This window comes from Aphelocoma coerulescens, chromosome 5 (genome assembly GCF_041296385.1).
Source record: "Aphelocoma coerulescens isolate FSJ_1873_10779 chromosome 5, UR_Acoe_1.0, whole genome shotgun sequence".
Classification (NCBI taxonomy): domain Eukaryota; kingdom Metazoa; phylum Chordata; class Aves; order Passeriformes; family Corvidae; genus Aphelocoma; species Aphelocoma coerulescens.
Window position 1 is genome coordinate 50359815 of NC_091019.1, and position 26781 is coordinate 50386595.

The window sequence follows — 26781 nt, forward strand, 5'->3', positions numbered from 1 at the left end:
TTTCTTTCACTTAACTAGCCAGGCAAATGGGTGGGGCTCTACTTCTATGGTTTTGCTTCATATTCTGCTACCAATTGCTATTGAATTAGAAACCCTCTTCTTCAAAGGACATCTCTTTTGGAAAAGAGTTTCCCTTCCTCCCCACTGCAGTTTCTGCATGCCCAGGGACAAGGCCTCCCCACATTTACCTGCTATGAACAGGTTTTGTTACACAGGAGGCTGCCAGCTGTCTCTCTGGACAGTACCATCTCACCTTCCTGCAGTTCTGAATTAAAAGAGATGGGGTTGGGTTGCATCAGGATACCTTTTATCCCCGAGTAACCCAGACTGTCCTGCTTATAGACACTTTCTTCTGTGGAATAAAAGTAATTTCATTGAGGGTTATTTCAAGAGGATTAGGGAAACTGGCAAATTAAAATCAAGAAATAGTCTGGGGAAAGCATCTGAGCTGGAGCAGTGCAGAGAGGTGGTGGTTGGCATGGGGACAGTTAGGACACATGCCATAGAGGATACCCATCTTCAGCCAGAAGCCAGTGCACAGTCTTCCCATGGAGCACCCAGTGCTAGAGAAAGAGGCCAAGGCTGCCTTTTCCACACAAGGTCACTGCAGTCAGAGGAGGAAATGAACAATTCTGTGCCATGTGGCAACTGTTTTTGCTCTGCAGAGCTGCAATCTCAGTGTTCTTCCTACACAAATCCACTCTGTGCCAGAAGAAAAGGGACCTGTTCTTGTACAACCTCCTGGCTCTGTGGTGTTGAACAGGGGAGGAATCCTTTCCGTCCTAATTAATTTTTTAGATCCCAGTAAGGACCACATTCTAACATCAAGACCAGCAGAAAAATGTAAAATCTCTCATGATGGAAAGAGAGAAAAGACTTTCCCAACACATGGACTAGTCATGCAATTTATTCACTTACTCCAAACAACTTTAAAAAATCCCTTGTGCAAAGTTAAGAAGAGGGAACCAGACAAGTAGAAAGACTTTCAGATTTTTCTTTTCCCACTGTAGAGTCAGAGAAATAAAAGAGGATATTTGTGAAAAGCCACCATGAGCCTGCAGTCTGATAAACAACAATAACCTTTTTCTTGACACTAATTCCTTTATTATATTTTTAGAAGAATTTAAAAGCCACTTATTTTTGAAAACTGTGATTTCAGGAAAAAGTATAATTTTCACATTTCCTCTGATGTGTTATATGCCCTGCTGTGTTATGACATTTCAAGTTTCATCAAGTCACATTAATTTACATTCTCACATGTTTTCTCAGTGGAACCTGCTCTTTGGGTCTATTTTCATTTATTGCTTGATCACTTTAATGTATTTGTTTTACTGAATACTTGGGCCATATTAACTGATCTTTCCATACCCCATGCTTGCAATTCGTTAGCAATCATTTCTCTTCTCTGCATGAAGAAAGGAAAAAAAGAATGAGAGAGAGAGAAAATGAGAGAAAGACAAAGACTTGGTAAGAAAGCAAACAGCAGTTTAGTACACAGCTTGGGATGCAGCCTGCTCTGTTGCTTGGGCTTTGGTTATGAGCAAATTTTATCTGGTGTGACCAACATAAATTAGCAATACAGTAAAATAGATCCCGTACAATAAATGCAGCTAACTGGTTGTAAGCTGCCCATTATGTCAACCTCCTCAACTTTGGTAAGCCTGTTCACAGCAGTAAACCTGTGTTAGAGATTTGCTTTGGTACTAAGTAAAGCAGACTGTTGGATCCCATCATGCAGAAAGCCAACCAATTTTCCAGTCTTGTGCAATGATGATGGGAGAGCTGCGTATCAAGTCCCATTTGTGGGTTTGTTCCTTGCAGCAGTATTTTGATTGCCCATGCTTCAGCATGAGCTTGAGAAGTTGCCTGAATTCCCAAATTAGAGCCCTCTAAATTAGTTTTGTTCAGAGTGGCCAGCACAGCTGAAGTACAGTATTCCCAGTCTTTGCTTCCTGGCATAGATAAAGGTCAAATGATGAGACATTAAGTGAGGGAATCAGACCATTTTGTCCACCCTTTCCCTATATTTATTAATTTAATAACTGAATGAACCGTGGTGTTTCTCCCCACCCTTGCTACCCTCTGCTAGCAAGTGGCACACAAATACAAAATGAGAGATCTTAATTGGAAAACTTTGCAACTTCCCAGGAAATTCCCATTCCCTCCTCAATATTAGGATACTTGATGACACCATGACCATCAGGTAAAAAGGGCCTGTGCAAGCAGCTGCTAATCCCCCAGTCCAGAAACCTGCAGCAAGGGTTTCAATGGTTGTGCAAGGTGTGAGTCTCAGACAAACATGGTGAGAGTTGGAAGCCTCAGGCATCAGGTAGAAGGCAGCCCCCTGCACTTAAAAAGTTCACGTTGCCTGCAGCTCTCCAGCAGTGAGGAGTCACATGCAGATCCAATTTGATCACCATGGTAATCCATCCCCTCTGCTGTAACCACACTCCCTTGACCTGCCACATACTGAGATCTTGCTGTAATTCCATCTTTGAGTTTGCAGCCACAGCATGATAGATACAGGCAAATGGAACATTCAGCAACTCAGCAGGTTGTAGCTTGTATTCCCCCACCTATGTCTGTGTGGGTACATACCTGCCCCTCCCACACCTACCCCTAGCAGTGAAAACATTGCATGGAGTCCAGCTGTTGACTCATCTCAAGCTACATAGTTCTACCTCTTGTCTTAAAAACAGCTCTGCTAGTGGAAGAACAAGGGTGGGGGAAGGAATTGCCCAAGAGAGACATTTCTGTCATTTTGGTTTCTTTGTCATTAAGCTGTTTGGAGCAGTCAGACTAGGCAGTACTTCAGTGACAGCTGGGTTTCATTTTAAACCCCTTCTCCACCGTTTGGTAACTCTGGGGGAGCTACCATGAAGGTCAAACACTGGGAAACTCTTAAGGGCAAAGGAGAGAGCAAAGCCACAGAGAGCCCAGCTTGTCTATTGTGATGTCCTCATGTCCCTGAATGAGTAGGAGGATGATGCTAAAGCTTCCCATAGAGGGTTGAATGGAGCAGCCTGATGTGTCAAAGCCTTGGGAAGAGGGGGCAAGGAAGACTTATCCCAGCCTATATATCATTGATGGCAAGGGATCTGGTGCCAGTAGCACAGCCCAGGGAAGGCAGCACAGACATGACAGCATGCCTGTTACCCAGTGCACACTGGTGACAGAATGGAATGTAATCTGTGTGTTTACGTTCAGAGATTAAAGACAACAAGTGGCTCCAGCAGGACACGCTGTCCTGCCACGGAGAGCAGAGAAGATCTTACGTAAAATGGCCTGGCAGCAGCGCACAGGAGGTACAGGCGCACTCATTTCCTACTGCGTGCAGCAAAGAAAGGGATTACTGCTGAGGGGGGAGGCAGGCACAAACAGGGGGAGAGAAATGAGGAATCCATATGTCTACTCTGTATATAGAGTTTATGAGGGTTTTGGAAATAAAATAGAAATAAGCCATACCATAAATTCGGATACAGGTGGAAGGAATCCACATTTGCTCAAGACTAAGGTTGTGTTACGTGACCTTAAGCAAAACTAATCAGCTGGACTGAGGCTCCTTGGGCTTCTCCAGTACCTGTGAACCTGAGAGGTGGCTTTTGCTGAGCTAAAAGTCAGTCCCTCCCTTCCACTCATTCATGGCTTTGGCAGCTACATTCCATATTAACCCTGCTCAGAAAACAGTGGCCATGAAGTAATTCAACCCATTCTGGAACCTAGGTGCAAAACCGAGCAAGCTTAGGTTGGTCACAATACAGTCAATTAGAGTTTAAATAGTATTGTAAATAGCATTCAGGCTTAATTAGGGCTGAGAGAAGGAATGCCAAAATGCCAGAGGCTGCCGTACCTTTCCCCTTGGAGGAATATCATTCCTGACACTAGCAGACTAAAAGAAAGAAATAGTATAGAAGCTCTGATGCCTTCCAAACACCAGGTGCAGCACTATCAGTGCAGCACCATCCTACCTAGACTACAACTGACCTTTTAGCTTCTTTTTTTTTGGTGTCTTTTCTCATAGGAGGCACCAGTCATCGCTGTCATGATAAAAATAGAAAAGTGCCATCTGTGTGTGCCTAAAGGTTTATGAAAAGAGAGAAGAAGAAACTAAACCAAGTGGCTCTCCTTGCTATCACTTCCCAGCTCCCCTCTTGAATGACTTTCTGTATCTTTAAAGATGCTGTCCCACTGGTGCTGAGCAGCAAGGTAGGAGCCTATCACTAGGAAATATTCACAGGAAAATGTGCCAGATTTTCCTGTTTTACTTACTACCAGTTGACAGCAGGACAGAAAGTCATCCCTAGCCAGTCAGGAAAGTTACTTTTTAAGTGATGTGCACTGCATGGTATATGGAGACTGAGATCAATGGAGGACAGTAGAAATTTGAATTGACAGTACACTAATAATTGTTGACATTAACTAATCAGATACGATTTTGAAGTTCACACTGTGAACACTGATATTTTCTGTGTGATGTGAAGACAGTTTGAACTGATATTTTTCTATTAATAAGTGTTTGAAAGGGTGGTAGAAGAAATTATTACTGTAGTAATCAGAGCTCTCTGTGTGAAATCGCTTCATAGTCTTTGAGATTCATAAAGCAGGAGATAGTCTTTATTCAAAATAGTATGAGCCTTTACCTGACTACCTAATGAAAACACAGAAGTTATCATTGCTTTAAATAATATTTTAATTTGTTCACCAATATGCTGTTTTCATGATAAACTCTGGAAAACAGGCAGGAGCCAGGGCGTGGCCTCTGAAGAAATTCTGGGAGTTGCCTAGAGAGGGCTTTCTGCCACCCTCCACCGATGGGCAATAACTCTGCCCTGTGGTCAAGCCTCTCTGCAGACCTCATCAGGCAGGGCTCTGCCAGGGTGGAGCTATCCAGAAACCATACCAGGCCTCTGCCATGGGCAACAGGAGCACAGGATGCCAGCCCTGTGTGTTTCCAGTAGAACTGCTGGATGCCACTGGCTTATATGCCTGCCACCCAGAGGCACCCTGCATCAACACTGGAGTGGGTGCAGCTACGTTTGTTTAAACACATTTCATGTCTCACTAATGCCAGGCAAACCCAATCCAATTTAATGGCATCTTTAGACTGCAGCACGCACCAGGTTAGAGCTTTCCCTGTGGTGTTCAGTGCATCACTAGGATGCATGGAAGAGCCCTGCTGGTTCTTACAAATATGAACATGTTGATTCGTAAAGATGAGAAGGTTCTTAGCATCACAGGATCATTTAGGTTGGAAAAGACCCATAAGATCACTGAGGCACCTGTTAACCTAACACTATCAGGCCTTCAGCATACATCCATTGTGTCATTAGTGCACATAATTCAGCATCAGATAGCTGCACATAATGGTTTCTAGCTCATGCTTGGATTGGGAAGAACATTACTCCCTTTCACCATGGTACAGCTGAGACTAATACTGTAACTTGTACTGATGTTCAACATGTGAAATCCAAACTAACCTTCCCTTTGACTACAAATTATATTTATGACATAATACACCTACAATATAATGCAAGAAGTAGTCTGGAAATGAGTACTTGACCTCAGTCCATATCAGAATGTATCTTCAGTCAAAAGATCCCAAAGAGTAAACCTTCTGTGGCTGTTAACACCTCCTTCCCAGCAGCCTGCTTAGAGGGGTGAACACATTCACCCCTGCTACAAATAAAATCTTTTGGTTTTCTCCTTGTGTTCCCCACTCCCGCTTCTGACTTTACCTTATGATCAATACAGTTCAAGCTCAGGGAATATTATCAGAACCATGATTGCAACCTCTAACATTATAATCTATAGGGTTGCTGAGAGCATTAGAACATCCAGGATAAATTAATTCAGTGTAAGTAAAAGCTTTGAAGCTAGGAGCATCACCAGAGTTTTGAAGCTTAAGCCCTGTTTAGATTACTTGATTAAAGTAGGTCCAAAGCTTCACCAATCAATATATTTTGCTTAGGAGCAGTGTTGATACAGAAGCATATTTAATGGGATCTGCAGTACCCCACCCAGAAGATGCTTCATTAGAGCAAAATGAGAAAACATGCATGGGGTGAGAGGGGCAAAATCATTTCCATGTGTTTGTGAGCGCCAGCAAAGATTATGTGCCACCGTGGTACAGAATAGCCTGTGTAAAGAAAAGGGAAGCAGGGAACTGACAAGAAAATTACAGGCATGGAAAAGAAGTAACTGAATCTTCTATTAGTTTAAAATTGTAAAAAATGACCAAATGTAAATAGACATACCTGCAGCCATGCATTATTAAAGGAGCAGCCCTGCTCTTTGGCCACTTTAATTTGTGCTGCAGTCTCCAGTGGGACCATGACTGACAGTCTGGTTACCTGCATGGCAGCATCTCTAGCAAGATTACCAGCATTGTACCTGTGGGCCAATATTGACAAAATGACAATTATTTGTACTAAAATTAAGAAAACTTAAGCCTGACCAGCAGGTCATAGTTGAGAAATGCCAAAAATACAATCAGCTCATGCTTTTTTCTTTCTCACCTGAGAATATGAATATGCAACAGGTAAAACAGGTAATGGGGGAGCAGAGGTTCAGTTCTGCTCTTCTTGCTTTACCTCCCAAGTTGGTTACACACCTCCAAGGCTATGGGGTGCCAAACCACGGCTTCCACACCAGCACCAGGGAGCGGGAACAGGCTGCTTGGATCCTGATGGAAAACATAATCCATTTAGATTTCTAATTGGACTTGATTAGACATTTAGGCAACTTTTTTTCAGTAGCAATTTAAATGAATTAGTTATATTTTCCAGCCTACTGAACAGATCAGACAAGCAAATTGTGTGCTACCTTCAGAGCACAGCATGCCCCATCTGCAATGCCAGAGTCCTGTAGCTCGCTAAGAAAGCCTGGCCCCAACTTGGTGCCATGAAGGCAAACTGCTTCCCAAGAGTCAGGGACCTCTCCAGCCAGGGCCCAGCCCCACAGTACCTGAGCAAGGTGAGCAAGGCAAACCTGCAGATTCTACCAAGAATTCAGATCTTATAAGGCAACACTGTGCTTATAAGGCAGCTCCAAAATCTTTCTGGGAAGCCAATCAGTAGATCAGAGTCAAGTTCAGTGAGGTAACCAGGGCTGGACACAGCACAGTGATTGCTGTGCAGGTCCCCAGTGACGAGGCAGGTCTGTGGTCAAGCTGGGAAGTCAGTCTGCTGGTCAGGGTCTGGATCAACAGGTCCTTGGGCAGGAACAGGCACAGCTCTGCCTGAGCTAGAGAATGATACTGCTGTAGCATCACTCAGGCACAGATTGACAGCCCAGGGCTCAGTTGAGCTGGGGCTCCTGAGTCCACAGGCAGGTGTGTAGGTGGAGACCCCAGATGAGGCTGGTCAGGCCCATTAAGGTGCCCTGACATTAATCTGATTGTGCAAGACAAACATTTGCATTTTTATTTCAGCAAGAACCTCAGTTTGGAGCTGGTGTTTGCTCATGTCATGGAAATAAACACTTCCTATGCCGGAAAGGCCACAAAGAGAACAAAATGTGTATGCCAGGAGACCTTTATGTTTGAAAAGGATTTTGCCCTAAGTATCCACCACTGCACAGCTGGGATGTGCTGACGTTCATTTGGCACCAACCACCTTGGGTACCCACAGTCAGGGGTCCCACCAAGCAGTCTTTTGTCCTCCCCACAGCTTGAGTGGCATTATCTCTGAGAGGCTGAAGGTTTTCCTCACCAGTTGCACCATCTCCCCACACTTCTCTGACGTGCAACTAACTTCCACATCCGGACTCTGGGTTACAGAGTTCCAGTACAGGAGAAAACAAAAACCTCTATTGCCAGAGATGACTCAGTCAGATGAGCTGTGTATTTTTTAAATGAATTATTTTTTACAATAAATTCACACAGTATTTGCTTTTGTGACAGTCAGAGAGCGAGACAAAAATGTGCAGTTTGAAAGTTCAAATTGAAAGACAGACAGGCAGTGAGATGTCTTGGATAATTTAGGGATTGGGAATGGGGTCCTTTTCATGAGTTCATACATCAGCAGCAGACTGAGGAGATGAAACCCAGCAATCTGGTAAGATTGACTGGTAAGGAGATGCAAACAAAACACACTGGCCCACGTAAAAAAGTTGTCAGTGCAAGACCCTCTCAGCTTATTATCCTGTCCCCTGGCAGCCCCTTTGCATCCAGGCTCATGCTGCAGCTCCAGCTCTGTTCAACTCCCTATGCAGGGGTGGATGGAGCCTTTGCCCCAAAATTCTGATGCTTGCTCGCAAGAAAAATTTCTGTCTTGGCAACAAACCCCTTCCCTTTGGCAGCCTGAGTTGGGCTGAGGCTCCAGGCTTTGTCTCCCTCCTAACCCCAACCGCAACATTAGGAATGGGCTAAGTCTTCTCTGGCAAACCCTGGCCATGCCTCAGAAAGCAAAACTTCTAAGGGGCTAATCCTTCTGGCAACCCACCCTTTCCTTTGGCAGCCACTTTCAAGATTCTCATTTTGTCTCAAAATCTGTATGTTAAAGTAACATGTCTTCTGTCTAAAATGAAATGTTTGTGTTTTTATTTATATGCACATCAGACCGTTGTCCTCATAGCAAGCTCCCATGTATTTTAGTGGCATTTACAGTCTGCATGAATAAACAGCTGGAGGGACTTGAAGGGATACAAGCTATGTCTGCCAAATAATCTTTTCTTCTGTCCCTGAACCCTGAACAAGAAAGTATTATAATTCTACCTTGCAAACACAGCCAGGCACAAGTTATTGCTTGGCTGTTTCAAGATGAATTGTTTTTAAAAAAAAATTATAAAAAATCTCCCAGATTTTGAAAATAATTAATCCTTTTTTTGTGGCCACTGGTACTTAGCCCTCACACAGGCCACCCAAAGCAGGCTACACCACCTGGCTGCTCCTGGCTCGCTGGCCATGCCCAGCTGCGCGTCCTCAGCAGTGACTTGTCCTACAGAGCAGGGTCCCCATGCGGTCCCTCCGGCCACTGCAAACACCACTGTCTGTGCAGATGATATTACCAGAGCAATGGAGGTGACTGATTTGCTTCCAGTAAGATACATTGTCACAGACTATTAATTTTACTGCAGCCTCATTGGAAGGGAGTGGTAAAGCAGCAGGGCAAGCAAACAGCTCCTGTCAGCGTGGGAGTACTAAATGCCCAAACAATTAGGCTTCTAGTTCACCGAATCTCAGCAGCACCCTGATCTCACATTTGTTTACTCTCTAGTTTATGAGAGCAAACGCAACACCTGTGTAAGGTGAGAGCTGCTTCAGAGGTCAGATGCTGCTGGGTTGTCAGTGGAATCTGTTTGCAAATAGCTGTTTTTAAAACAGAGATAACAAAAATGGTGAAAGGTCCTTAGTACCCAGATTTTTTGTTTAGAGTAGCCAGTCTGCCAGCACCTAGGATTGCCCAAAAGGAAGCAAAGCAGGATAGCGAGGAAGAAGAAAGGAGGATGGAAACATGGCTTTTCAGCAGGAGAGGTATATCCTAATATGGTACCTGGTACCCAGTTGCTAATTCTCTCCCAGGTCATTCAAGTCCTCCATCCAGCCCACAGAGGTAATGGCCTCTAGCCTGAGGTTCTGTAAAGCCCTCCAGGCAGTTTTTTGTGTCATTTAAGCTTGGTACCTGGGCACAGAAGTCACACGGGGCGGTTGGGCACATGGTGAGGAGCAGACACAGTGCTGGGACAGAAGGAGCTGTGGCACAGAACAGGCAGCCACAATGCTCTGCAGTGGGTAAAACACTTTAAAAGGTGCTGAGGGAGAAGCACCTTATAAAGGAAAAAGTGCTAACAGAGACAAAGCCACATTGACTTCCTATATCAGATGCTGAGCACTTGCTTATCATAGGGATTCCCCCCAGTCCTTTCCCTACATGCAGCTCCTTTATGCCTCAGGTAGCACCAGGAACCTCCCATGCTGTCATCTCTTCCTTCTCAGCAGAGAAAAGGAGCTTTTCTTTCCTTTGCCGTTTTTTCCCTTCCCCTACCTTGCTTGCAAAGCCCAAAATGGCTGACTGAATGCTGTTTGCAACCTTGTAGGCAATATTCCCCAAATCCATTTGTTTTGGCATGGCGGATCACCCACTAGATCTCACTGCAGCATGGCTCCTCACTGCCATGCCAGGAGCAGACAGCAGGCACTGACCACAAGGAGCAGGATGATCTGCTTCTTACAGTGGTGTAACAGGCAAAGCCAGTTGTATTTGATTACACCCCAGGTAAGTGTGGCTTCTGTAACTGAGATGGTGAATGAACTAGGTTGGAATAAGCAAGTGTATTAATTAGTAGGCTGATAGCTGAATAAAGCTATTTTTAAAATCACTGAACAGCGCTGCTCTTTACTATGATTGCAGAGGTTATGTAAGACGATGATTAAAACCAGGTCCCTGCATCACAGACTGATCCGTGTTTTAGAGATGAAAAAACAAAGCTGCAAAGGAAGGAGAGGAGACTGTACTATTTTAAAAGGTTCTCTGCCTGCCCTAATTAAGGGCAAAGCAGCCACGTCATCAACCTTTTCATTGTCATTCTAACTCATCCTACTTTTTCTATCATATTTTGCCAATAAGCCATTTATTTTTTAAGACTGGGTTTGTACATACGGAAATGTCAGCTCAGGAGGGATCTGCTGCATCATCCCACAACACATAGCCATTTTACAGGGCGTCCCTGATGCACAGCTTTTGCCTTCTATGGTGCACCTACCAGGACTGTTTTCCTCCTATTTGTTGACGTACTACTGCTCATTAAAAAAAGCAGGAAAAGTAAAATGTGGGCTACCTTTGTGTATTGTCTAACTGATTGAAAACAGATAAGAAGAAGTTGTATCTCAGCAGCAGAAAGATGCTGCATTTCAGGACCAAGCTGACAAAAAATATGCTGTTGTTTTCAATGACAGTTATTTGGGAAAAGCCTCTTGAAATTGATTGTCATTAAAGACCTGGAGAGAACATTGCTCATGATGATAAGCAGAGATTTTAAAATTTTGTTTACGGTCTCCTGCACTGTAATGCTCAGTTTGTTATATATACACAATCATTATTTGAGTCCTTACACCACAGTGAATAGCAGCTCTGCTGATCAAATATAAAGTGGCAACCAATCCTAATGCAAATAGAAATATAAACAAACCCTGCAGATTTATAGCCAATAAAAATTATGTCAAACAGTATAAGATGAAAAGCAGAGTGTATGCTTGTTATTAAGTCTGACAGATGTTTGCTATAGAGTGTTATCCATAAAGTTTCTCACCATTGTTAATCATGTCTACTTTATGATGAAGTTTAAAAACCCTTTAATTATCTTACATGGATTGAATGTGTCCACTCAAAGCATTGCACTGTGTTAAAGTTGAAGGTTTATTCCTTTATAATATTTCTTTAAGAAGCAGACATCACAGAATCAATTGTTACTTCATTTCCTGGCATAACAGGATCTGGAGCACAGAGAACAAAGCCTTTTGTCATTATTTACATTCTCTTTTTTCTTTCTAGGCAACATCCCTAACCAGTGTGCATTATGCCAACAGAAGGGGCTAATGCCACCTCTTCACAAGGGAGTCTGTAGTACCAGATGCTGTTGTGTGAAGACAGGAATTTGACATGGAGGCCCCACGAATGTGGGCATTTTGTGTGTAACCATTTTGTGCAAGACACCCATGAAGCACCTGCCCTTGCAAGCAAGGCAGGTGAGCCTGGGGGCCCATGTTTCCCTCGAGTGCCCTGGGCTTGGTCTTGTTTATTTGTGTCCCTGGGGCTCACACTGCTGGCCACGCAGCTGCTGAACTTCAGTGAGAATGCAGGGATGTCTCTGGATGGGGCCATGCGTTAGATCCACAGTCTCAGTGGAAAGCAGCTGGCCTGTGCTGCCTGGGCTGTTTGGACTTCTGTAGCCAAAATTTGCAGTGTAAAGCTCATAGGCCTCATATGCCCCATGTTACACACTTACACAACCCCTTCTATTTCTATGTGGTGAGGAGGGGCAGGAGCCCTGCCATCCCATTCTGCCTATGGACTGCTAAAGGGAAGACATGTGAGGGCTGGGAGGACAGAGGCAGCCGGGTGCCCATACCCAGGGTGGGTGCCTCAGCCACGGGGGTGTGCTGGTGCTCTTCTTCTGCCCATGCAGCCCCCGAGGGCACTCCCAGAGTGCAGCCATGGCACCTGCCCCTGTATGTTCCTCGGGGCCAGGGCAGGCCCTGAGCAGGCTGAACACCACCATGGCTGAGGTGCTGAGGGACCGAGGTGCTGCAGTGAGCAGGGGAGATGAGCTTTCAGCACAGGGGTGGCAGCATCATCCGTGTGGCAGCTGGCCAGGAGTGGGTCACAGCTGGTTCCAGCCCACTGAGGGCTGAGGTCAACAAAAAGGAGAGACCAAGCCACTGGGTGCCACTGCTGTAGGCAGTCAGAGGGGTGGGGAGTGCTCCTCCTCAGATGTATTTTACAAAGGAACTGGCACATGGAGGTCTGCAGGAGACCCACGTGAGATCAGAAAGGGATCTGTGTGCCCCTGAGGAACCCACGCTAGGGCAGGAATTCCTGGAGTGGCTGCAGGCCGCTGGAGCAGGGACAACCCTGAAGAAAGGGCAGCAGGAAGAGCTGGTACATAAATCACCTCACCTGCCCATGCTGCACAGGGGCTTGCCAGAGGCATTTTGGCAAATCAAGCACAATCCATGGTGCAAATAAGGGTGTTGAGTCTGGAGAGGAGGTAGGACAGGTGTTTATATAGTGTTTGGTCATCTATGACCTTTCTAAATACCTAAATGAATGATCAGAAGCATGTATTAATTGGCAATGAAGTAAAACTCACCACTTGAACTGTTTTGCCCATACCAGGTAAATTGCAGTTGAAGTCAGCAGCACAGCTGGCATTAAGAGCAGCTCTGATAGAATGCCTGAGCTAAATGGCTTAAGACCCTTCTGCAATGCCCTATGCTGAAACAAGCCTATGACCAGCCTCTTGGCAAGCTCACTGGCTTGTACATGTTCTGTGGAGACTGCAGGGTCTCCCTGCTCCTCTACACACATCACTGCGGATCCATCCACTGACTGCTGTGTGATCCTTGCCTAACGGGTGGCAGATGGGAGGGGGGATCCATTAGAGGAAATGGTTCAGAGCACAGTTGAGTGGTTTTGCCTTCTCATCAGTCTACTCTCATCTCATCTCCTTGGCCAAGTGTGTTCTTTCGTTCAATTGCAGCAGCAGTGGGCACCAAAGACAGGTTACAAACAAACTTTTCCAGGGAATACATGGAAGTAGCAATTGCCTGGACATATAGAGCCTGGGCACTTTTATGCTCTTTTGTGTATGTCTCAGACATTTGCTTCTTCTGCCCCACTTTCTCCCAGGACCGGTTTACATAGATCTTGTCCCTCAGAAGCCTAGTGCAGTAGTCTCCTGTACCAACCACTCTGGATGGCATCAAGACAAGAGAGGGGGACACTCTAAGGTCAGCAGAGTGCCAGCTTCAGCAGCCATACCTTCTCATTACATGGCTGAGAAACCACACTCCTCTGCTTCAGCAGCGTTTCAAACCAGCTGTGAGAAAGTTCGATGGAAGAACTGGGCAGCTTTCTTTCTTCTCAATCCTTTTCAAAGTTAACCTACAGATATGTAGGGCTGTTAACAGAACACTTTCAAAAGACAGGGTCTGAGGAATGGTGTGATTTATAAGGCTTTACTATTCAGTTTAACTGGAGAAAGCTATGAGACCATTACAATTTTTTTATACCCCCTATTACTCATTCTCTGAAGAGAATCCTTTTGCACTGTTTTCTTCAGCTCTAGACTTAGGTGGGAGGATTGATGCACAGATTACAAAGCTATGTTTTTCAGGATGTTATATATATGCCATTAGACATTTTATTACTGGATCTCTTCTGATTGTTGCTAACTGAAAAAAAACCAACCCAAAAATACCCCAACAATTCCCAATGAATTCAGCTTTGTTTCTGGGCTGCAAAACTGATGAGAAAGGAAGATCAGACCCTAATTTAACATCAGTTTAATTTGTCTAGCCACTTGCACATGACAGGAAATTAACATGAGCTGGTATCTACAGCAGTGAAGATACAGGCAACGTCCCACAAGAGCCAGAACTACTTAACAATGGAGGAATTAATTTGTTAAAAAACCCCAAACCAAAACAACCACCGTTGTTCCATCTTACTACGCAGGCATATTCTGAAACCAATATTCAGAGAAATACACTTCTTCAATTGATGCAACTCAGTAATTTTTATTGCAACTGGAAGACAATACATCACAGAAACTTTATGGTAGGTTTTGGGAAAGTGTTATTTACAATAATAATTGATGAAATAGTTTGTCTTTGGCAATATGATTACACATCAAGAAAATGTAAAATGCAAGTATGCCTCTAAATCAACAATTTCATATTTCCTAAAGATCAGCTGATTGCACTTGCCTTCGGACTGCTCATTTAGGTAAACACAAATACAACTTAACATCACTGTTCATTCCCCGTCACAGTTCGTATTTTAATATTGATGAAATTGGCAGTTTCAGACACCAAGTACAGGAAAAAAAATTGGCTTATCACTGTACTAAATTAACTTATTGGCCAGTTAAGGTCCTGTGACCCTTAAGCATTGATACTAAATCTCTTGGTCTTTTGATTGCTTTATCACTTTTTCTGTAGAACAAAATACTTCAGAAATTACAGATCAGAGTATAAAAAAATGTACAAGTTCATAATGCTTTTCATACACACACAAATCATTCCCCCCAACATTTTACATCATGGCAGTTTTAAGTAGTGAGTGTGAATGATGCAGGCATGGAACTGGTTATCAGATACAGGTATGACTTTCAATTGCTGTCTCACACACATACTCAGGAAATGTACAATGCTCTAGTAACTTAAAAATGTACTCAAGTTCAATGTCATCCAAACAAAAAAAAAAGAAGGTCTTAGGATTTCAGGCCAGAGTAAACAAATGAAAAAGATTCCCATTTCTAGATTGTCAGCCATTCCAGAGTCCAGCATGCAGTTTTAGTATTCGGTAAAATCCCTTCTAGCACTGAAGGCCAGCACAAGCTGTCATTTATCCCTTAAACCCTCAGATGATGAGCTCCTGTAACTGCTGGCCTGATCCAAAGCCTAACGAAATCCACTGAAACTAAAAAAGTGAAACAAAACCCCCTTCCACTGACTGTGAAAGGATGTTACATCAGGTCAATATTCCCCTCTTTGCAAAAGGAAATGTGATACAGTAGAAAAACCATTACATAGCTTCAGATAAATATACCTTGTTTTCAATGCTAAAACAAAACCCAAACTCCCCAAACCAGGAAAGGCTACTTATTAGAACAACTCAAAAGTGACCTTTAAATCATTTCTGGTTTTAAATGTATACCAGCAAAATACAGCACCATAGACACATTAGGTCGAGACTTTTTTTTTGGTCAGTGAAGCTAGTACTTGTTTGCTGAACTGTGGAAGAATTATAAGGTCATGTACATGATCAAAGATAAAGCAACCCAGCTGACAAGTCTCTGCTTAATTCAAGAATAACCAGTACTAAAAATAAAAATGCAAAAATAAAAACCCCTAATAAACCACCATCAATTAAAACTTTCTAAATAAAAGGGGATTAACAGATGAATTTACAAATGTATGCAGATTTATACAGAACACCGAATGTTGTGTGTAAATCCTTATAAACTTCATCTCAAAACAGAAACACACAAAAAGTATGGTTTGACTTACACATCCCATTTCAAAGGAAAAGAGACATCATTACAACTTGGTAACTGTGCTAATTGCAATATAAACCAAACAGAAATTCAGAGTTTGGCAGGTAACTAAGAAGAGGGTTATCACTTAGGTTATATAGCAAAGTGTTGATGTATATTACATAGAGTAGTATAAATAATAAAAAAGTATTATTTAAATTAGATCACAGTGCTGCATTATGTGCATAACAGTGTTTGATATATTACTGGAGGGCTGTGAAGAACACTACTAAAAAACTGGTCAGACGGTCAACACTGATACTCTGTTACCATCAGGAGGACGCATGGTTCAAATGCTCTTTTGGTGGCAAAGTCAAGAAAATGTTTCAAAATATTTCCTATAAAATATGCCAATGAGCTATTCAGGCAGTAGTGATGTGCCCAAAGGAGCTGGGTTTGCATTCTCCATGAAAGTGAAGTAAATTGCATTGGAAATGCATTCTGTCAGTAGTTTTATTCTGATCCTGGAGCACAGGAGAGTAATGTTTTCAAAAATGCCTAGGGTCAGATTAAAACAAAAATTGTAGTAACAATAGTAGTAGTGAAACTGTAAAGGCTTCCAGGAGCACTTGGGTGTCTATAGCTCCACTGACTGCAAAGGATACCAGACACCTTCAAGTTCCAGAAAACCTTCAGATTGTGCACTCTCAGGCACATGGTGTGGTTCTTGGGGTGTCCTGTGCAGGGCCAGGAGTCGGATGGGTCCTTTCCAACTCAGCATATTTTATGATTCTGTGATCTACCTCTTTATATGGATTGGGATGGGAGCCAAAATCTCAGTGAAAGTAAGTTACCACTACCAAGAAACCAGGACAAAGTGTTGTTTTGGTAATTTTATCTGTGGGGCCATTTGGTGTACAATTTAGGATTTCATTCTCTGCTAAAGTATGTTGATGTATCTCTACCTCACTCCAGTGAAGAATGCAGCCTCCAGCTTTTTTCTGTATCTTTTACACAGGTAGACAGTAATTCAGCTGAACACTGGTAGCCAGTTTATCTCCTCTGGGATTCCCTTCTCCCATTAAGGTATAAGAGGAACCAGAATATGAACCTCACTCAACTCAATTGCTGGAGAGAACAGTCTCAGGACAGTTCTCTAGTCCTACAGGGCACACCTCCTTGCTCCCACATTTGGCTTTTCAGCTGTAAAGCCCTGTGATCTTCGTAGAACTACTGCCAGTTTTGCCAGGAGAAGATCAGCAGCAGAACTGCTTTCAGAAACAGCTATGGGTGATACATTTAAGCTGTTCAGGACCTGTGCTTGCATTTTTAAATGCAAGGAGAATCTGCACCAAAATGCAGTAGGACATCCAGCTGCTTGTAGAATGCAAGCATGATCAGCAGATTTCACCTCCCTGGAGACACCGGTGAAATCTGCTTATGGCATTAGCTCTGGCCTGCAAGAGCTTCTTGCTGCAAAAGGCATATTCCAAAGGAACCCGCCATGAAGTCCAGCAACCCTTACAATTCATGCCTATGTGAAGCTTGCCACTGAATACTTGCTGACCTAGCCCCCACCTGTCTTGGAGAAACATTAATTTGGCAATACTGATAGAGTGAGAAGAATGGAAAAGTTAGAGATTTGACAACTTCTCACCCCAAAATGGCTAAGAAGGAAAGCCAACAAGCAAAACCACACCACCTCATATCTGGCAAGTGAGAGAGTTTGTAATACAGTGCAATTACCACTCCGTTTTGACATCATTCACTTGAAGTAAAGACAACTCGATTAAAAGCCGACGTTGTATTTCTTGGAAAACAAATCAATTTCAGTTCTTACAAAAAAAAAGAGAGAACTTCTCTGATGGAGTAGAACCAGTTCTGACAAAGTTGCCACTGTCAGCCAGGCACAAATATGGTTTAAAAGGTGACTCCTAAATATTTTATAAAATCCAAATTATGTAGTTCTCATCAACAGTCAGAGTAAGCATCAATAAGGACAAGTTGTTTTTAAACACCAGAAATAATCCATTGATGGCAGCCTAAACTGCTGGTTCCTGAACATAACTTTGTAAAATCCTACCAAAGAATACCTTCCTAGCAGATCAGACTAGGAGAAACAAATTTTACATGAAAATAGATGCTTGCCAACATTTTAGGTTTACCAGCAAGTATATAGAGGAGTTGTTGGAAGTCTTAGATAGGTGTTATATATATATATATCTATATATATATCTGTATAAAGATAACTTGCCTAATTAGATATTTATGCAAAATGACTGTTTTCTAAGATGAGTAATACTAGTGGTAATTATATATTTAGCCACCAAGAGTCCACATTAATGAATGGTACTTGTTCAGCAGATACTGATCTCATTTGCACTGACACACTGCAATCAGAGAAGTTGCTCTGGAATTAGTGTTGTGGACAGAATCTGGCCACTGGCACACAAACAAACGTAGCTTTCCCTGGAGGACAGAGATGCTGAGCCATGGCTTGTATTTTCTGCCACTCAATTCTTCAGTGCTGTTATTTGATAGTATTAAGCCACTCCTGAACCGAGACAACCATGAGTTAATGAGCAAAGGTGGTGGCAAAGTGATACTGTAGTATTTTCTATTTCAAATGACTCCCAAAAGTCTGTAGAAGATGAAGAACAAGTTCTCTTGTACAGGGTTGTGTGGTTCACTGCCTGTAGACTTTGGCTGTAGAGAGCATGGACCTGGGAAGAAGCTGATGATCCCAGTCTGACAAGGGAAACGTTATGGCTCATTCATCTCTGTGCTACTTGGCCAAGGGACTGGTCCTTCCTGTTTTCCCCAACATCATCTCAAGGGCTGCAGGCAGCCAACAAAAGTTAGTATCTATGTACTCCTGACTTAACTAATGCTGGGAATAAACCCTGTATGCATCGGCCCCTGCAAACTTGAGAGGAACAAGGCTGTTATTTCCAGAGCTGGCAGTTGTGCTGAGCTCTGGCAGCTGTCAGGCAGCTCCTGGATCCCAGGACATGCTGGCTGAGATGGGAGGAGAAGCACTCTTTTGCCGTGCTGCCCTCTTCTTTACAAAATGCTTGTGGAGCACAGAACCAGGTCCAGACCAGCCTGCCCTCCAGTCATTCCACCTCCTAACTGAACACACACATCACAGGCATCTCCAAATACAACTTCTAGCTCACTGCACTGAGTAGGAAGTCAAACCCTTTTCTAACTCACTCTTCATAAACGAGATCCATCTTGGTGAAAATGCTGCCTGAAACAGCTGTTAGTGATAAATCTAAAACCTATACTCTTTAAGAAACCAACCACTTTGCTCTCTTAAGTGGTTGATTCCTGGGATTTTCTTTTTGCCTCTAGGATATTCTAAGTGTAGGATTTTTCATGCCAAATGCAAGAATCCAGGTGAGAGAGACTGTTCTGTTTATTTCACAGCTCCTCTCTGCTGTAGTGATTTTCAGTCTCATAGTCATCCTTACCAGGAGAGTAGCACTGTACCTGAATTACACTCTCTGTAACACTGGTTTTTATCCGGACACCTCCATAAGGCTCTTAACTAACTTCATTTTTTCATGGCAAATTAGCAAAGCTATTTTCTTGTCTACTTATTCCTGAATCAAATCAGAGAGTTTTCCTCAATTAACCTCCCATTATTCTCTTGATTCTGTCATACACACTCACTACTAAATTTGCCCTCAGATTATTGCGTCATGTTACACATGTACAGACGAAGAAAGGACACACTTTTACTTTTTTCTTTTTTTTTTTTCTTTTTTTAAACAGAAGTAGGGAGAGGGGGGCTGAATGTGCAGACAAGGCAGTATAATTCAACCATCCAAGCCCTACCAGAGCATGAAGATTTTATTTTTTAATATTGCAGAGTAAGTTCCCCAACAGTCAGTGTTTGTCCCTGAAGAAGGTTAAACCTTAAACACCTGCTTCAAAAAAACCCCAACAACAACAAAAAACAACCAAAACAAAAACAAAAACAAAATAAAAAAAAAACCAACCCCAAAAACAAACTCTAAGCCTAAGGGCTTAAAAATTAGAGGCATAGCCTTTTTCTCTATTTTCTATATTTATATGAAAATAATTCATGCTTCATGCTAAATACATTATTTACCTTACAAGAACTTTGTCATCTTTGAATAAAAAAAATCGTTTGCTTTTTTGTTTTCCCCCGTTCCCTAAAGAATCCATGCAATGTGGATCAAATTTCTTCTGCTGGCTATGCTGGTTGAATCTGGAAATTTGTTGTCATTTTTGCACAGATGAATCCTGACTGATGGTCACTGCATACTCATTTCTGAGGGCAGTGTAGGAGCTCTTTTGTTGAACTTCTGAATTTTACTGTTCACCAATATGCTTTCCTTCTATTTTTAAATACAGAATACTACTAATGGCAGGTTTTGTAGCTTTGTTTCCCCAGTTAGATCAAGGATGTGATCCACAGAGAAAGATTCTGATGTACATTGTATCTACTGTAATTTCTTAGACTTGATTGCTTTTCACTCAGGCAGTTTAGAAGACATAGTTTGTTTTTCCCTATTACTATTACTTTTTGCACGCAGTGCCAATCTTCAGGCTTATGGCTTTTTGAACATTCTTTCAATTTAATATAGAAGACAGAGTTCAATGGTTAATGATGCTACTAACAGTGACCCCCCTCCCATTTCATTATTTCACTGAAATCCATTGCATACATAGTTTAAATTTCCTCAAACTTAAGAGTTATCAGTCTTCACATTATGAGCCACATAGAATACGTGACACACTAGAAGTGCATTGCTGCTTGCACAGTTGCCACCAGTGGCTGTCCAAAGACTTGTATGGCACAACATATCCAAGTGCCACTAGATGGTTCTTGGTTGAGAAGTACACGCCTCCTCCTTCCCACAAATCTCTTTATTCACATTCACTTCTAACCCAATTGTAAGGCCATAAAAAAAATTCTTAAGGGCCAGGCCTGAATGAATACTAAATTATGCACAGCTCTTCTGCTATAAGAGGGATTTCCAAGTGCCCAATTTTACTCCCATCACATTAATGTTGATATCACTGCGTATTCAACCATGCATTTTTGACAAGCTGGAGAAAGCAATGGCGATTTTGGCTTTCTTTTTTTGTTAACTTTTTGTCTTCAGGTAATGAAAAGCTTTTGTAAATTAGCTGAGTGTCAGTATGAGTTCTATGGCTTCGATCTCCTTTAAAAATAAAATTCTTAAGGGTCAAAAAAAAGAAAAAAAACCCCAAAGAAACAAAACAAAAAGAAGAAAAACAAAAAAGGAAAAAATTGCTGATATTGCCACAAATCATTAGAATTCACCTGACGTGCTGAAACAAAACTTTGTAAGTTCAAACAAATCATTGATTTGTTCTAATTTTTTGTGGTTTCCTTTTGCTCTTTCTGCCCCTTTGCCGTCCGATTGGTGATGTTGTTCAAACAGGATCGAATTCCTGCTAAATGCAGGAGTGATCCTGCTGCTTCTTTCATCTCCTCATCGTCACTCTCAGGGGGCTTTTCTGTACGTCTCTTTTTAAGAGGCAGTGTGTCACTTGGTACTTTTTTTGCCTTCATTAAATGTTGCCTTTTCTTGTGCTGGGATGCATATCCACTGTCAGCTAAAGAATCCTTGGTCTCCTTCCGACTTTGCTTTTTGTCCTCCTCTTCTGTTTCACTATGGCTCTCGTGGCTCTGGAAGCTAACTTCACTTCCTTCACTGCTGTCTTGGCTACCTTTAGTTGCAAATTCATACTGGTCGTCAGCAGAGGAAGAGGAAACGGAGTCACTAGCAGGTGATGTGCTCCTGTGGTTGGAAGATTTGGCACTGCTGTAGTTGTGATCCTCCTTTGGGTCACCGCTAACAACTGGAGAGCCACAGGACTGTTCACTTTCCGTCCGCATCCGGCAGTTTGTAATTCCATTCCTGTAGAAAAAAAATCCAAGGAGTCTTAGAAGCCACAGAGATGTGATCTTGCTTCAAAGCAAAAGATGATAAAGCCAACTGACAGATAAATTGAAATTACAATCTGAAACTGTGACTATCAAAGTAATGTCCATGCAAGCTGGTTTCAAAGCCTAACTGCTCATAGATTGGACTTGACATACAAAACAAGCCAAAGGATGCAAAACAGCACAAAGAGGCACGAACAAGTAGGGGATGGTTGCAAATAAATGATGTGTAAACAGTACTGATTTACATTTCATGTAATAGTTTACACTTCCAAAAATTAAAAAGAAAAACTCCTAACATTATTTTATCTGCTGGGTAAATAAACTCCAATAAGTTGCATAAATAGCTCCTCTTCTTTTTCATATAAAGTGATACTACCAAAAACGTGGGGAAGAGACACTAGCTTTCTGGGGTAATTCCTTGCCTCCTCTGAAAGACACTTTCCAACTCTAGCAGGAGGTATTTCTCCTGGAAGTGGAACAACTTTTATTTAGGACTCTTTCCAAGAAAAGGAGCAACCAGGTCCAGTCACAGCTCTGATTCTCATCAGTTAATAAATAACCTTAAAAGTACTACAATCTTAAGCCACTAGCTGCCAAGAAAATACTAGAACATGTTCAAAACAAGCAGTAGAAAAAATAAATCTGGATTTTCTCTAGAAGTTGTCGTTTCTTCCTTTGGTTTTATGGCACCCAGTGCTGTGGGAACTACTGCAGCATGATATATTTAAAAACTAACAGTTTTTTATTCTGGACTGAAAAGTATTAGAGCATCGCCATTGACTTTAAAAAACAGAACATCATGCTTACAATACAATTAAAGAAGGCACTGATTCTGTGCAATGCTTAACTCCTTCTGAAAAGAAGGAGAGTATGATGCTTGTCTTTGACTGAAGCCATCATCACTGCCACCTGCCAGTTTACCAGCCTTGAACCTCTCTGTCAGTTAAAAAAAATCCAACAAAAAAGGAAGGCTCTTTAAACTATTACATGACAAACTGATTTAAAACTGATTTTTCTCTTGCCATCTTTGTGCTACCACTGGACTGCTTTTGCACACTTGTGGCAGTGTTGGATTAAACCCCTTTCTTAAATGCACACACTGAACACAGATGTTTCTTAAGAGGAATGGCACAGTGGCAAGTCCAGAGTATTACTGCTCTTCTACTTTAAAAAAGGGAAAGTACTTTAGGTTTCAGGCAATGGATCTCATGTATGGTTTCCTCACACAAGAAACAGCAGAGTGTTATCCATTTCTGAAATGTAAGGTTGAAAGGTGGGAAAAATAAGAGCAGTATGTAATTCCACAGTTCCCGTTCATCTAAATGCCCTTGTCTGCAAGAGCTCGCTGAGATAAGAAACCCCCTTGCATTTATGAATCAGTGACAGGACAATGCTAGAAGGCAGCAAATTCATTGGTCATTCCAAATGTCATTTACAGTGTTTTCAAAGAAATGTATAGAATAGAAGGTACACTTATTAGCAAAGAAAGCCTCTTGCCAACCTCTTTTGCTCAACAAAATTACTTTTGCCTAGATTTCTGAGTAGATGTATGATCCATAAATTCCATATAGAACCCAGAAGGAATACACAAAGCTCCTTCAATTATTAATAACTAAGTGCAATGTCATTCATGATTGTGCAGCAAGCCAGCTGCATTTACTCTGTGATGGCTTGCAACTGCAGGGGTTGTCATTAGAGGATGCCAAATGCTTAGAAGAAGAAATCATCCATACTAAGCTAGTTGTAAGGTGAATTTATAACCAACTCCTTAAGATCAGCCATTACAAGGAAGCATGTGATGCATTTTAAGTGACAGATTCTTCATTTTTGGGTAAATTTACATTTACAGATGTTAAAAATGATCATAAATTAGCATAAAATTAAAGTTACTTCATTTTACTAGGCAGCTAAAAGTCAGAGCAATTTGGCTCACTAAAAAGCACACATTACTAATCTTCCATTAAAAAATAACAATCAATTCTTGCTCCAAGGAAACAAATACAGGGCAGAATAGGTGGGAACTCAAATGAGATTCCTACTGACTATCAGTGAACAAGGCTTCTAACGGATGGGATTTAAACCAAGATGCCCATTTTTATGCTATCTAGATCTAGTCTTGTTAGTTTGTACCAAGAGACTGTCAATAAAAGGAAAGCCACAGCTCCACGGAGCAGCGCAACCACGTGCCAAAGAAATATCCCTGACTTGCCCTACTCCTGAGTCTCTAGTGTTGCCTTTACATAAAGGGACTATAATTTGGATTCAAAAGCTCTGCCTGTGGACTTAATCCAGATCCCAAATCTTCCAGATCAGCATAAAAATAGAATGAGATGCCTGGGGAGTACAGAGGGACATCCCAGGGGAAGGTGTACTATGGGGTTAGCATCCCACAGTGAGTGTCTGCAAACAGAGACGCTGGTAAAGAAAAACAGAAGTTCACAAAGAGGTGAAAAACAGGAATTGCTCAAAAAAAAGGGGGGAGAAAAGGAGATACCAATACACTTCACAAGAAAGGCTTCTATGGTGGAACTGGTCAGGAAATGGACAGCATTTGCATCTCAGAAAAATCTTTGTGTTTCACTTACATTTTGAAAGATTTCCAACCAGTTCTGCTTGAGGAAATACAAAAGGAAGAGAAAGGAGGTCAAGGAGAGAATTAGCAAAGGATATTTGCAGAAAAGTAAAGTTATATAGGCAGAGTGCTTTAGGATATTCACAACATCAAAAGTCATGTACCCTGAAAGTAAATTAATCTGATCTGTATCTTAATATGCAATAGCTCAAACATTAGATGAATTACTTATAACTGATATTAGCAGATTATTAAGAGTTGAATGAACTAATATCTAAACAATTCATATTCCACACGTTTCCGAGACATTCTCAAGCTCTACATTGCTCTTACACCATCACATATTCATTACAAAATAAATCTGTGATCTACTTAGTTCAATCTAGACCATCAGGGGACAGAACTCCCCTGGGTTTCAGGAGACAGATTTTGGCTGGCTCAATCTATTTTTGCTCACAGTTCTGGTTGTAACTCTCACTTTGTTACTGAAACAAATAGATTAACAAGCACTTGCTCTGATGTTGAGTATTTTTAAATTATGGAGGGGAAGAAAAGGTATTTAAGAACTCTGTGCTTACTATAACAATGAGGGGAAATTTATTTTGAGTGATACCTCATTTTCCCCTTTTTTTGCTCAGAACTTTATTTCAAAATTCCCAGAAACTGACATATTTTCATGTTTTAAAGCAGAGGCTTGCTCTTTCAGGAAAGTCCATGGGACAGTCTCTAGAGCTTTTCAGCCTACTGACATGGACTGTCTTATTTACTTGAGGGATCTGAGCCTAAAGCAATGTGCACAGATTCTTTTAAAATATTTGGTTGTAGTAGAATGACACAATCCTCAAGCAGTGCAGGTGTAAGTTTGGACTTCTGAAAGTCTGACTTCATTCCCATTGTTAATGGATATGAATTTTGCTACCGATGTCATCAGAAGCCAGATGGGACTCACAGCAGCTGGGTCTCAAGTTAAAGGAAATATCCTCTGCACAGTGTTAGTGCCTCTGCCTTTCAAAGAGGTCTTCCTCAGGATGAGACAAAAGTAAGTCTGTCATTTTACCAAGTACTGGCATATCTTCCTTAAATTTCTCTGCTAGCTTGAAAGAAAGATAGGTAATCACATTCTGTTTGTAAAATGGCAAAGGTTTTGCTGAAAAATACTTACTGTATTTCACACTTGAGACAGGTATATTCCTTTGATGAACAAAAAAAACCTATGTGGAGTTTAAATGTCACCTTAATCTACCTCTGATCCTTCTGGATGACAGATACCGTGTACCCATAGATGACAGTTTTTGTATGTAACTGGAAACACACAGTTAGAAGATACAAAGAAAGCAGTACAGGTAAGCTGGGTATGTAGATTTTGACATGTTCCAGGTTTGCTAAAAAAAAAAAAATATCACTTTTTTTTTTTTTTTTTACTTCAAAGGGAAATTCAGGACAGTCAGAACTTTTGGCTACAGATAGTTGAACTGCTTCTTAAAACCACTACAGACCAGCAGACAGAAAGATGAGCAAGCATGTGAAATATAAGTGGTGCTCACTTGCTGTACAATTCCTGTCAGGGGTTACCGAGTTAAAAGTCAACAGTGAGTTGCTCACAATAGTGACAGAAGCTCTTACAAAGGTACTTCAGAGAAAAATTGGTGCAAAGGACTACAGTAAATACCATTCATGAACTGCCAGCAGTATCAACAGCAGATCTAATGTTAAGACACAGGGAGCCCTGTGCAATTTGCAAAGAAAGAATAATCAGGTCAGTCAGCGCTATTGTCCTTTAGTTATTAAAGGATTCCTTTGGCTCCCAAGGATAACTCATCCTGCCTGTTACAGGTGGGGAGGGGAACGCAGTGCAACAAGGATGGTTTGGGGTTTGTTAAGCTGATCACGCCAGTGATAAGCACTACAAAGATACAATTAAGAATTTATGAAAGGAAATACCTATCAATTCCTTTATCTAAGCAAAAATAATCGTTCACAGATAATGTAAATGAATGATAATAACTGTACTTATGCTTTGGCATCTACTCAGCACATGCTTCCTATGTTTGGTTTATTTAATCACTGCTTAAATAGCTCCTTCAAAGGAGGAAAATAGAACCAAAATAAAGCCAGCATGAGAAATAGTCACAATAATAAAAGCTATGCCCAAGGAATAATCTAGTAATTGCCCTATAATTTTAAAATGAAAATAAACCTAAATAACCATTTTCCATCTTCAAATAAAGTTAAGCACAAAACTCATTCTTGTCATGCCCCAGTGATCAGAAGCTGCATAAGGAACTGTGGTATTAAGAGCAGAAGAGCAGGTATTTTAAAATCTATTCATGATGAAGTAGGTAAGGTTTGTTAGTGTTGCATTTTGGGGGGATTTGTTGTTTTTCTGGCTTTTTTTGTTGATTTTTTTAAATTCCTAAAATCAAGGAAGAGCTGTAGCTCTGCCAGTGCAGGTGCACTTGCTTTCCTTATGAAAAAGAAAAATTTTATCTTGGAAACTTGAATAGAAGTCTTTTTTTACTGAGGGAAATTCTCTGGGAAGCTTGTTTGCAATTTACAGGTA

General features: G+C 41.6%; 1 protein-coding gene across 9 annotated transcripts in view; it reads right to left on the reverse strand.

Moving 5' to 3' along the window:
* Positions 1 to 14216: 14216 nt before the first annotated feature.
* The window catches only part of FOXN3 (forkhead box N3), a 220598-nt gene continuing 208033 nt past the window's right edge, over positions 14217 to 26781 (reverse strand). For all 9 annotated transcript variants that reach the window (XM_069018057.1, XM_069018055.1, XM_069018058.1 and 6 more), the window contains one exon: positions 14217 to 21620. In XM_069018057.1, coding sequence (XP_068874158.1) covers positions 21071 to 21620 — 550 coding nt within the window. In that variant the 3' untranslated portion in view covers positions 14217 to 21070. The remainder of the gene's footprint in view (positions 21621 to 26781) is intronic.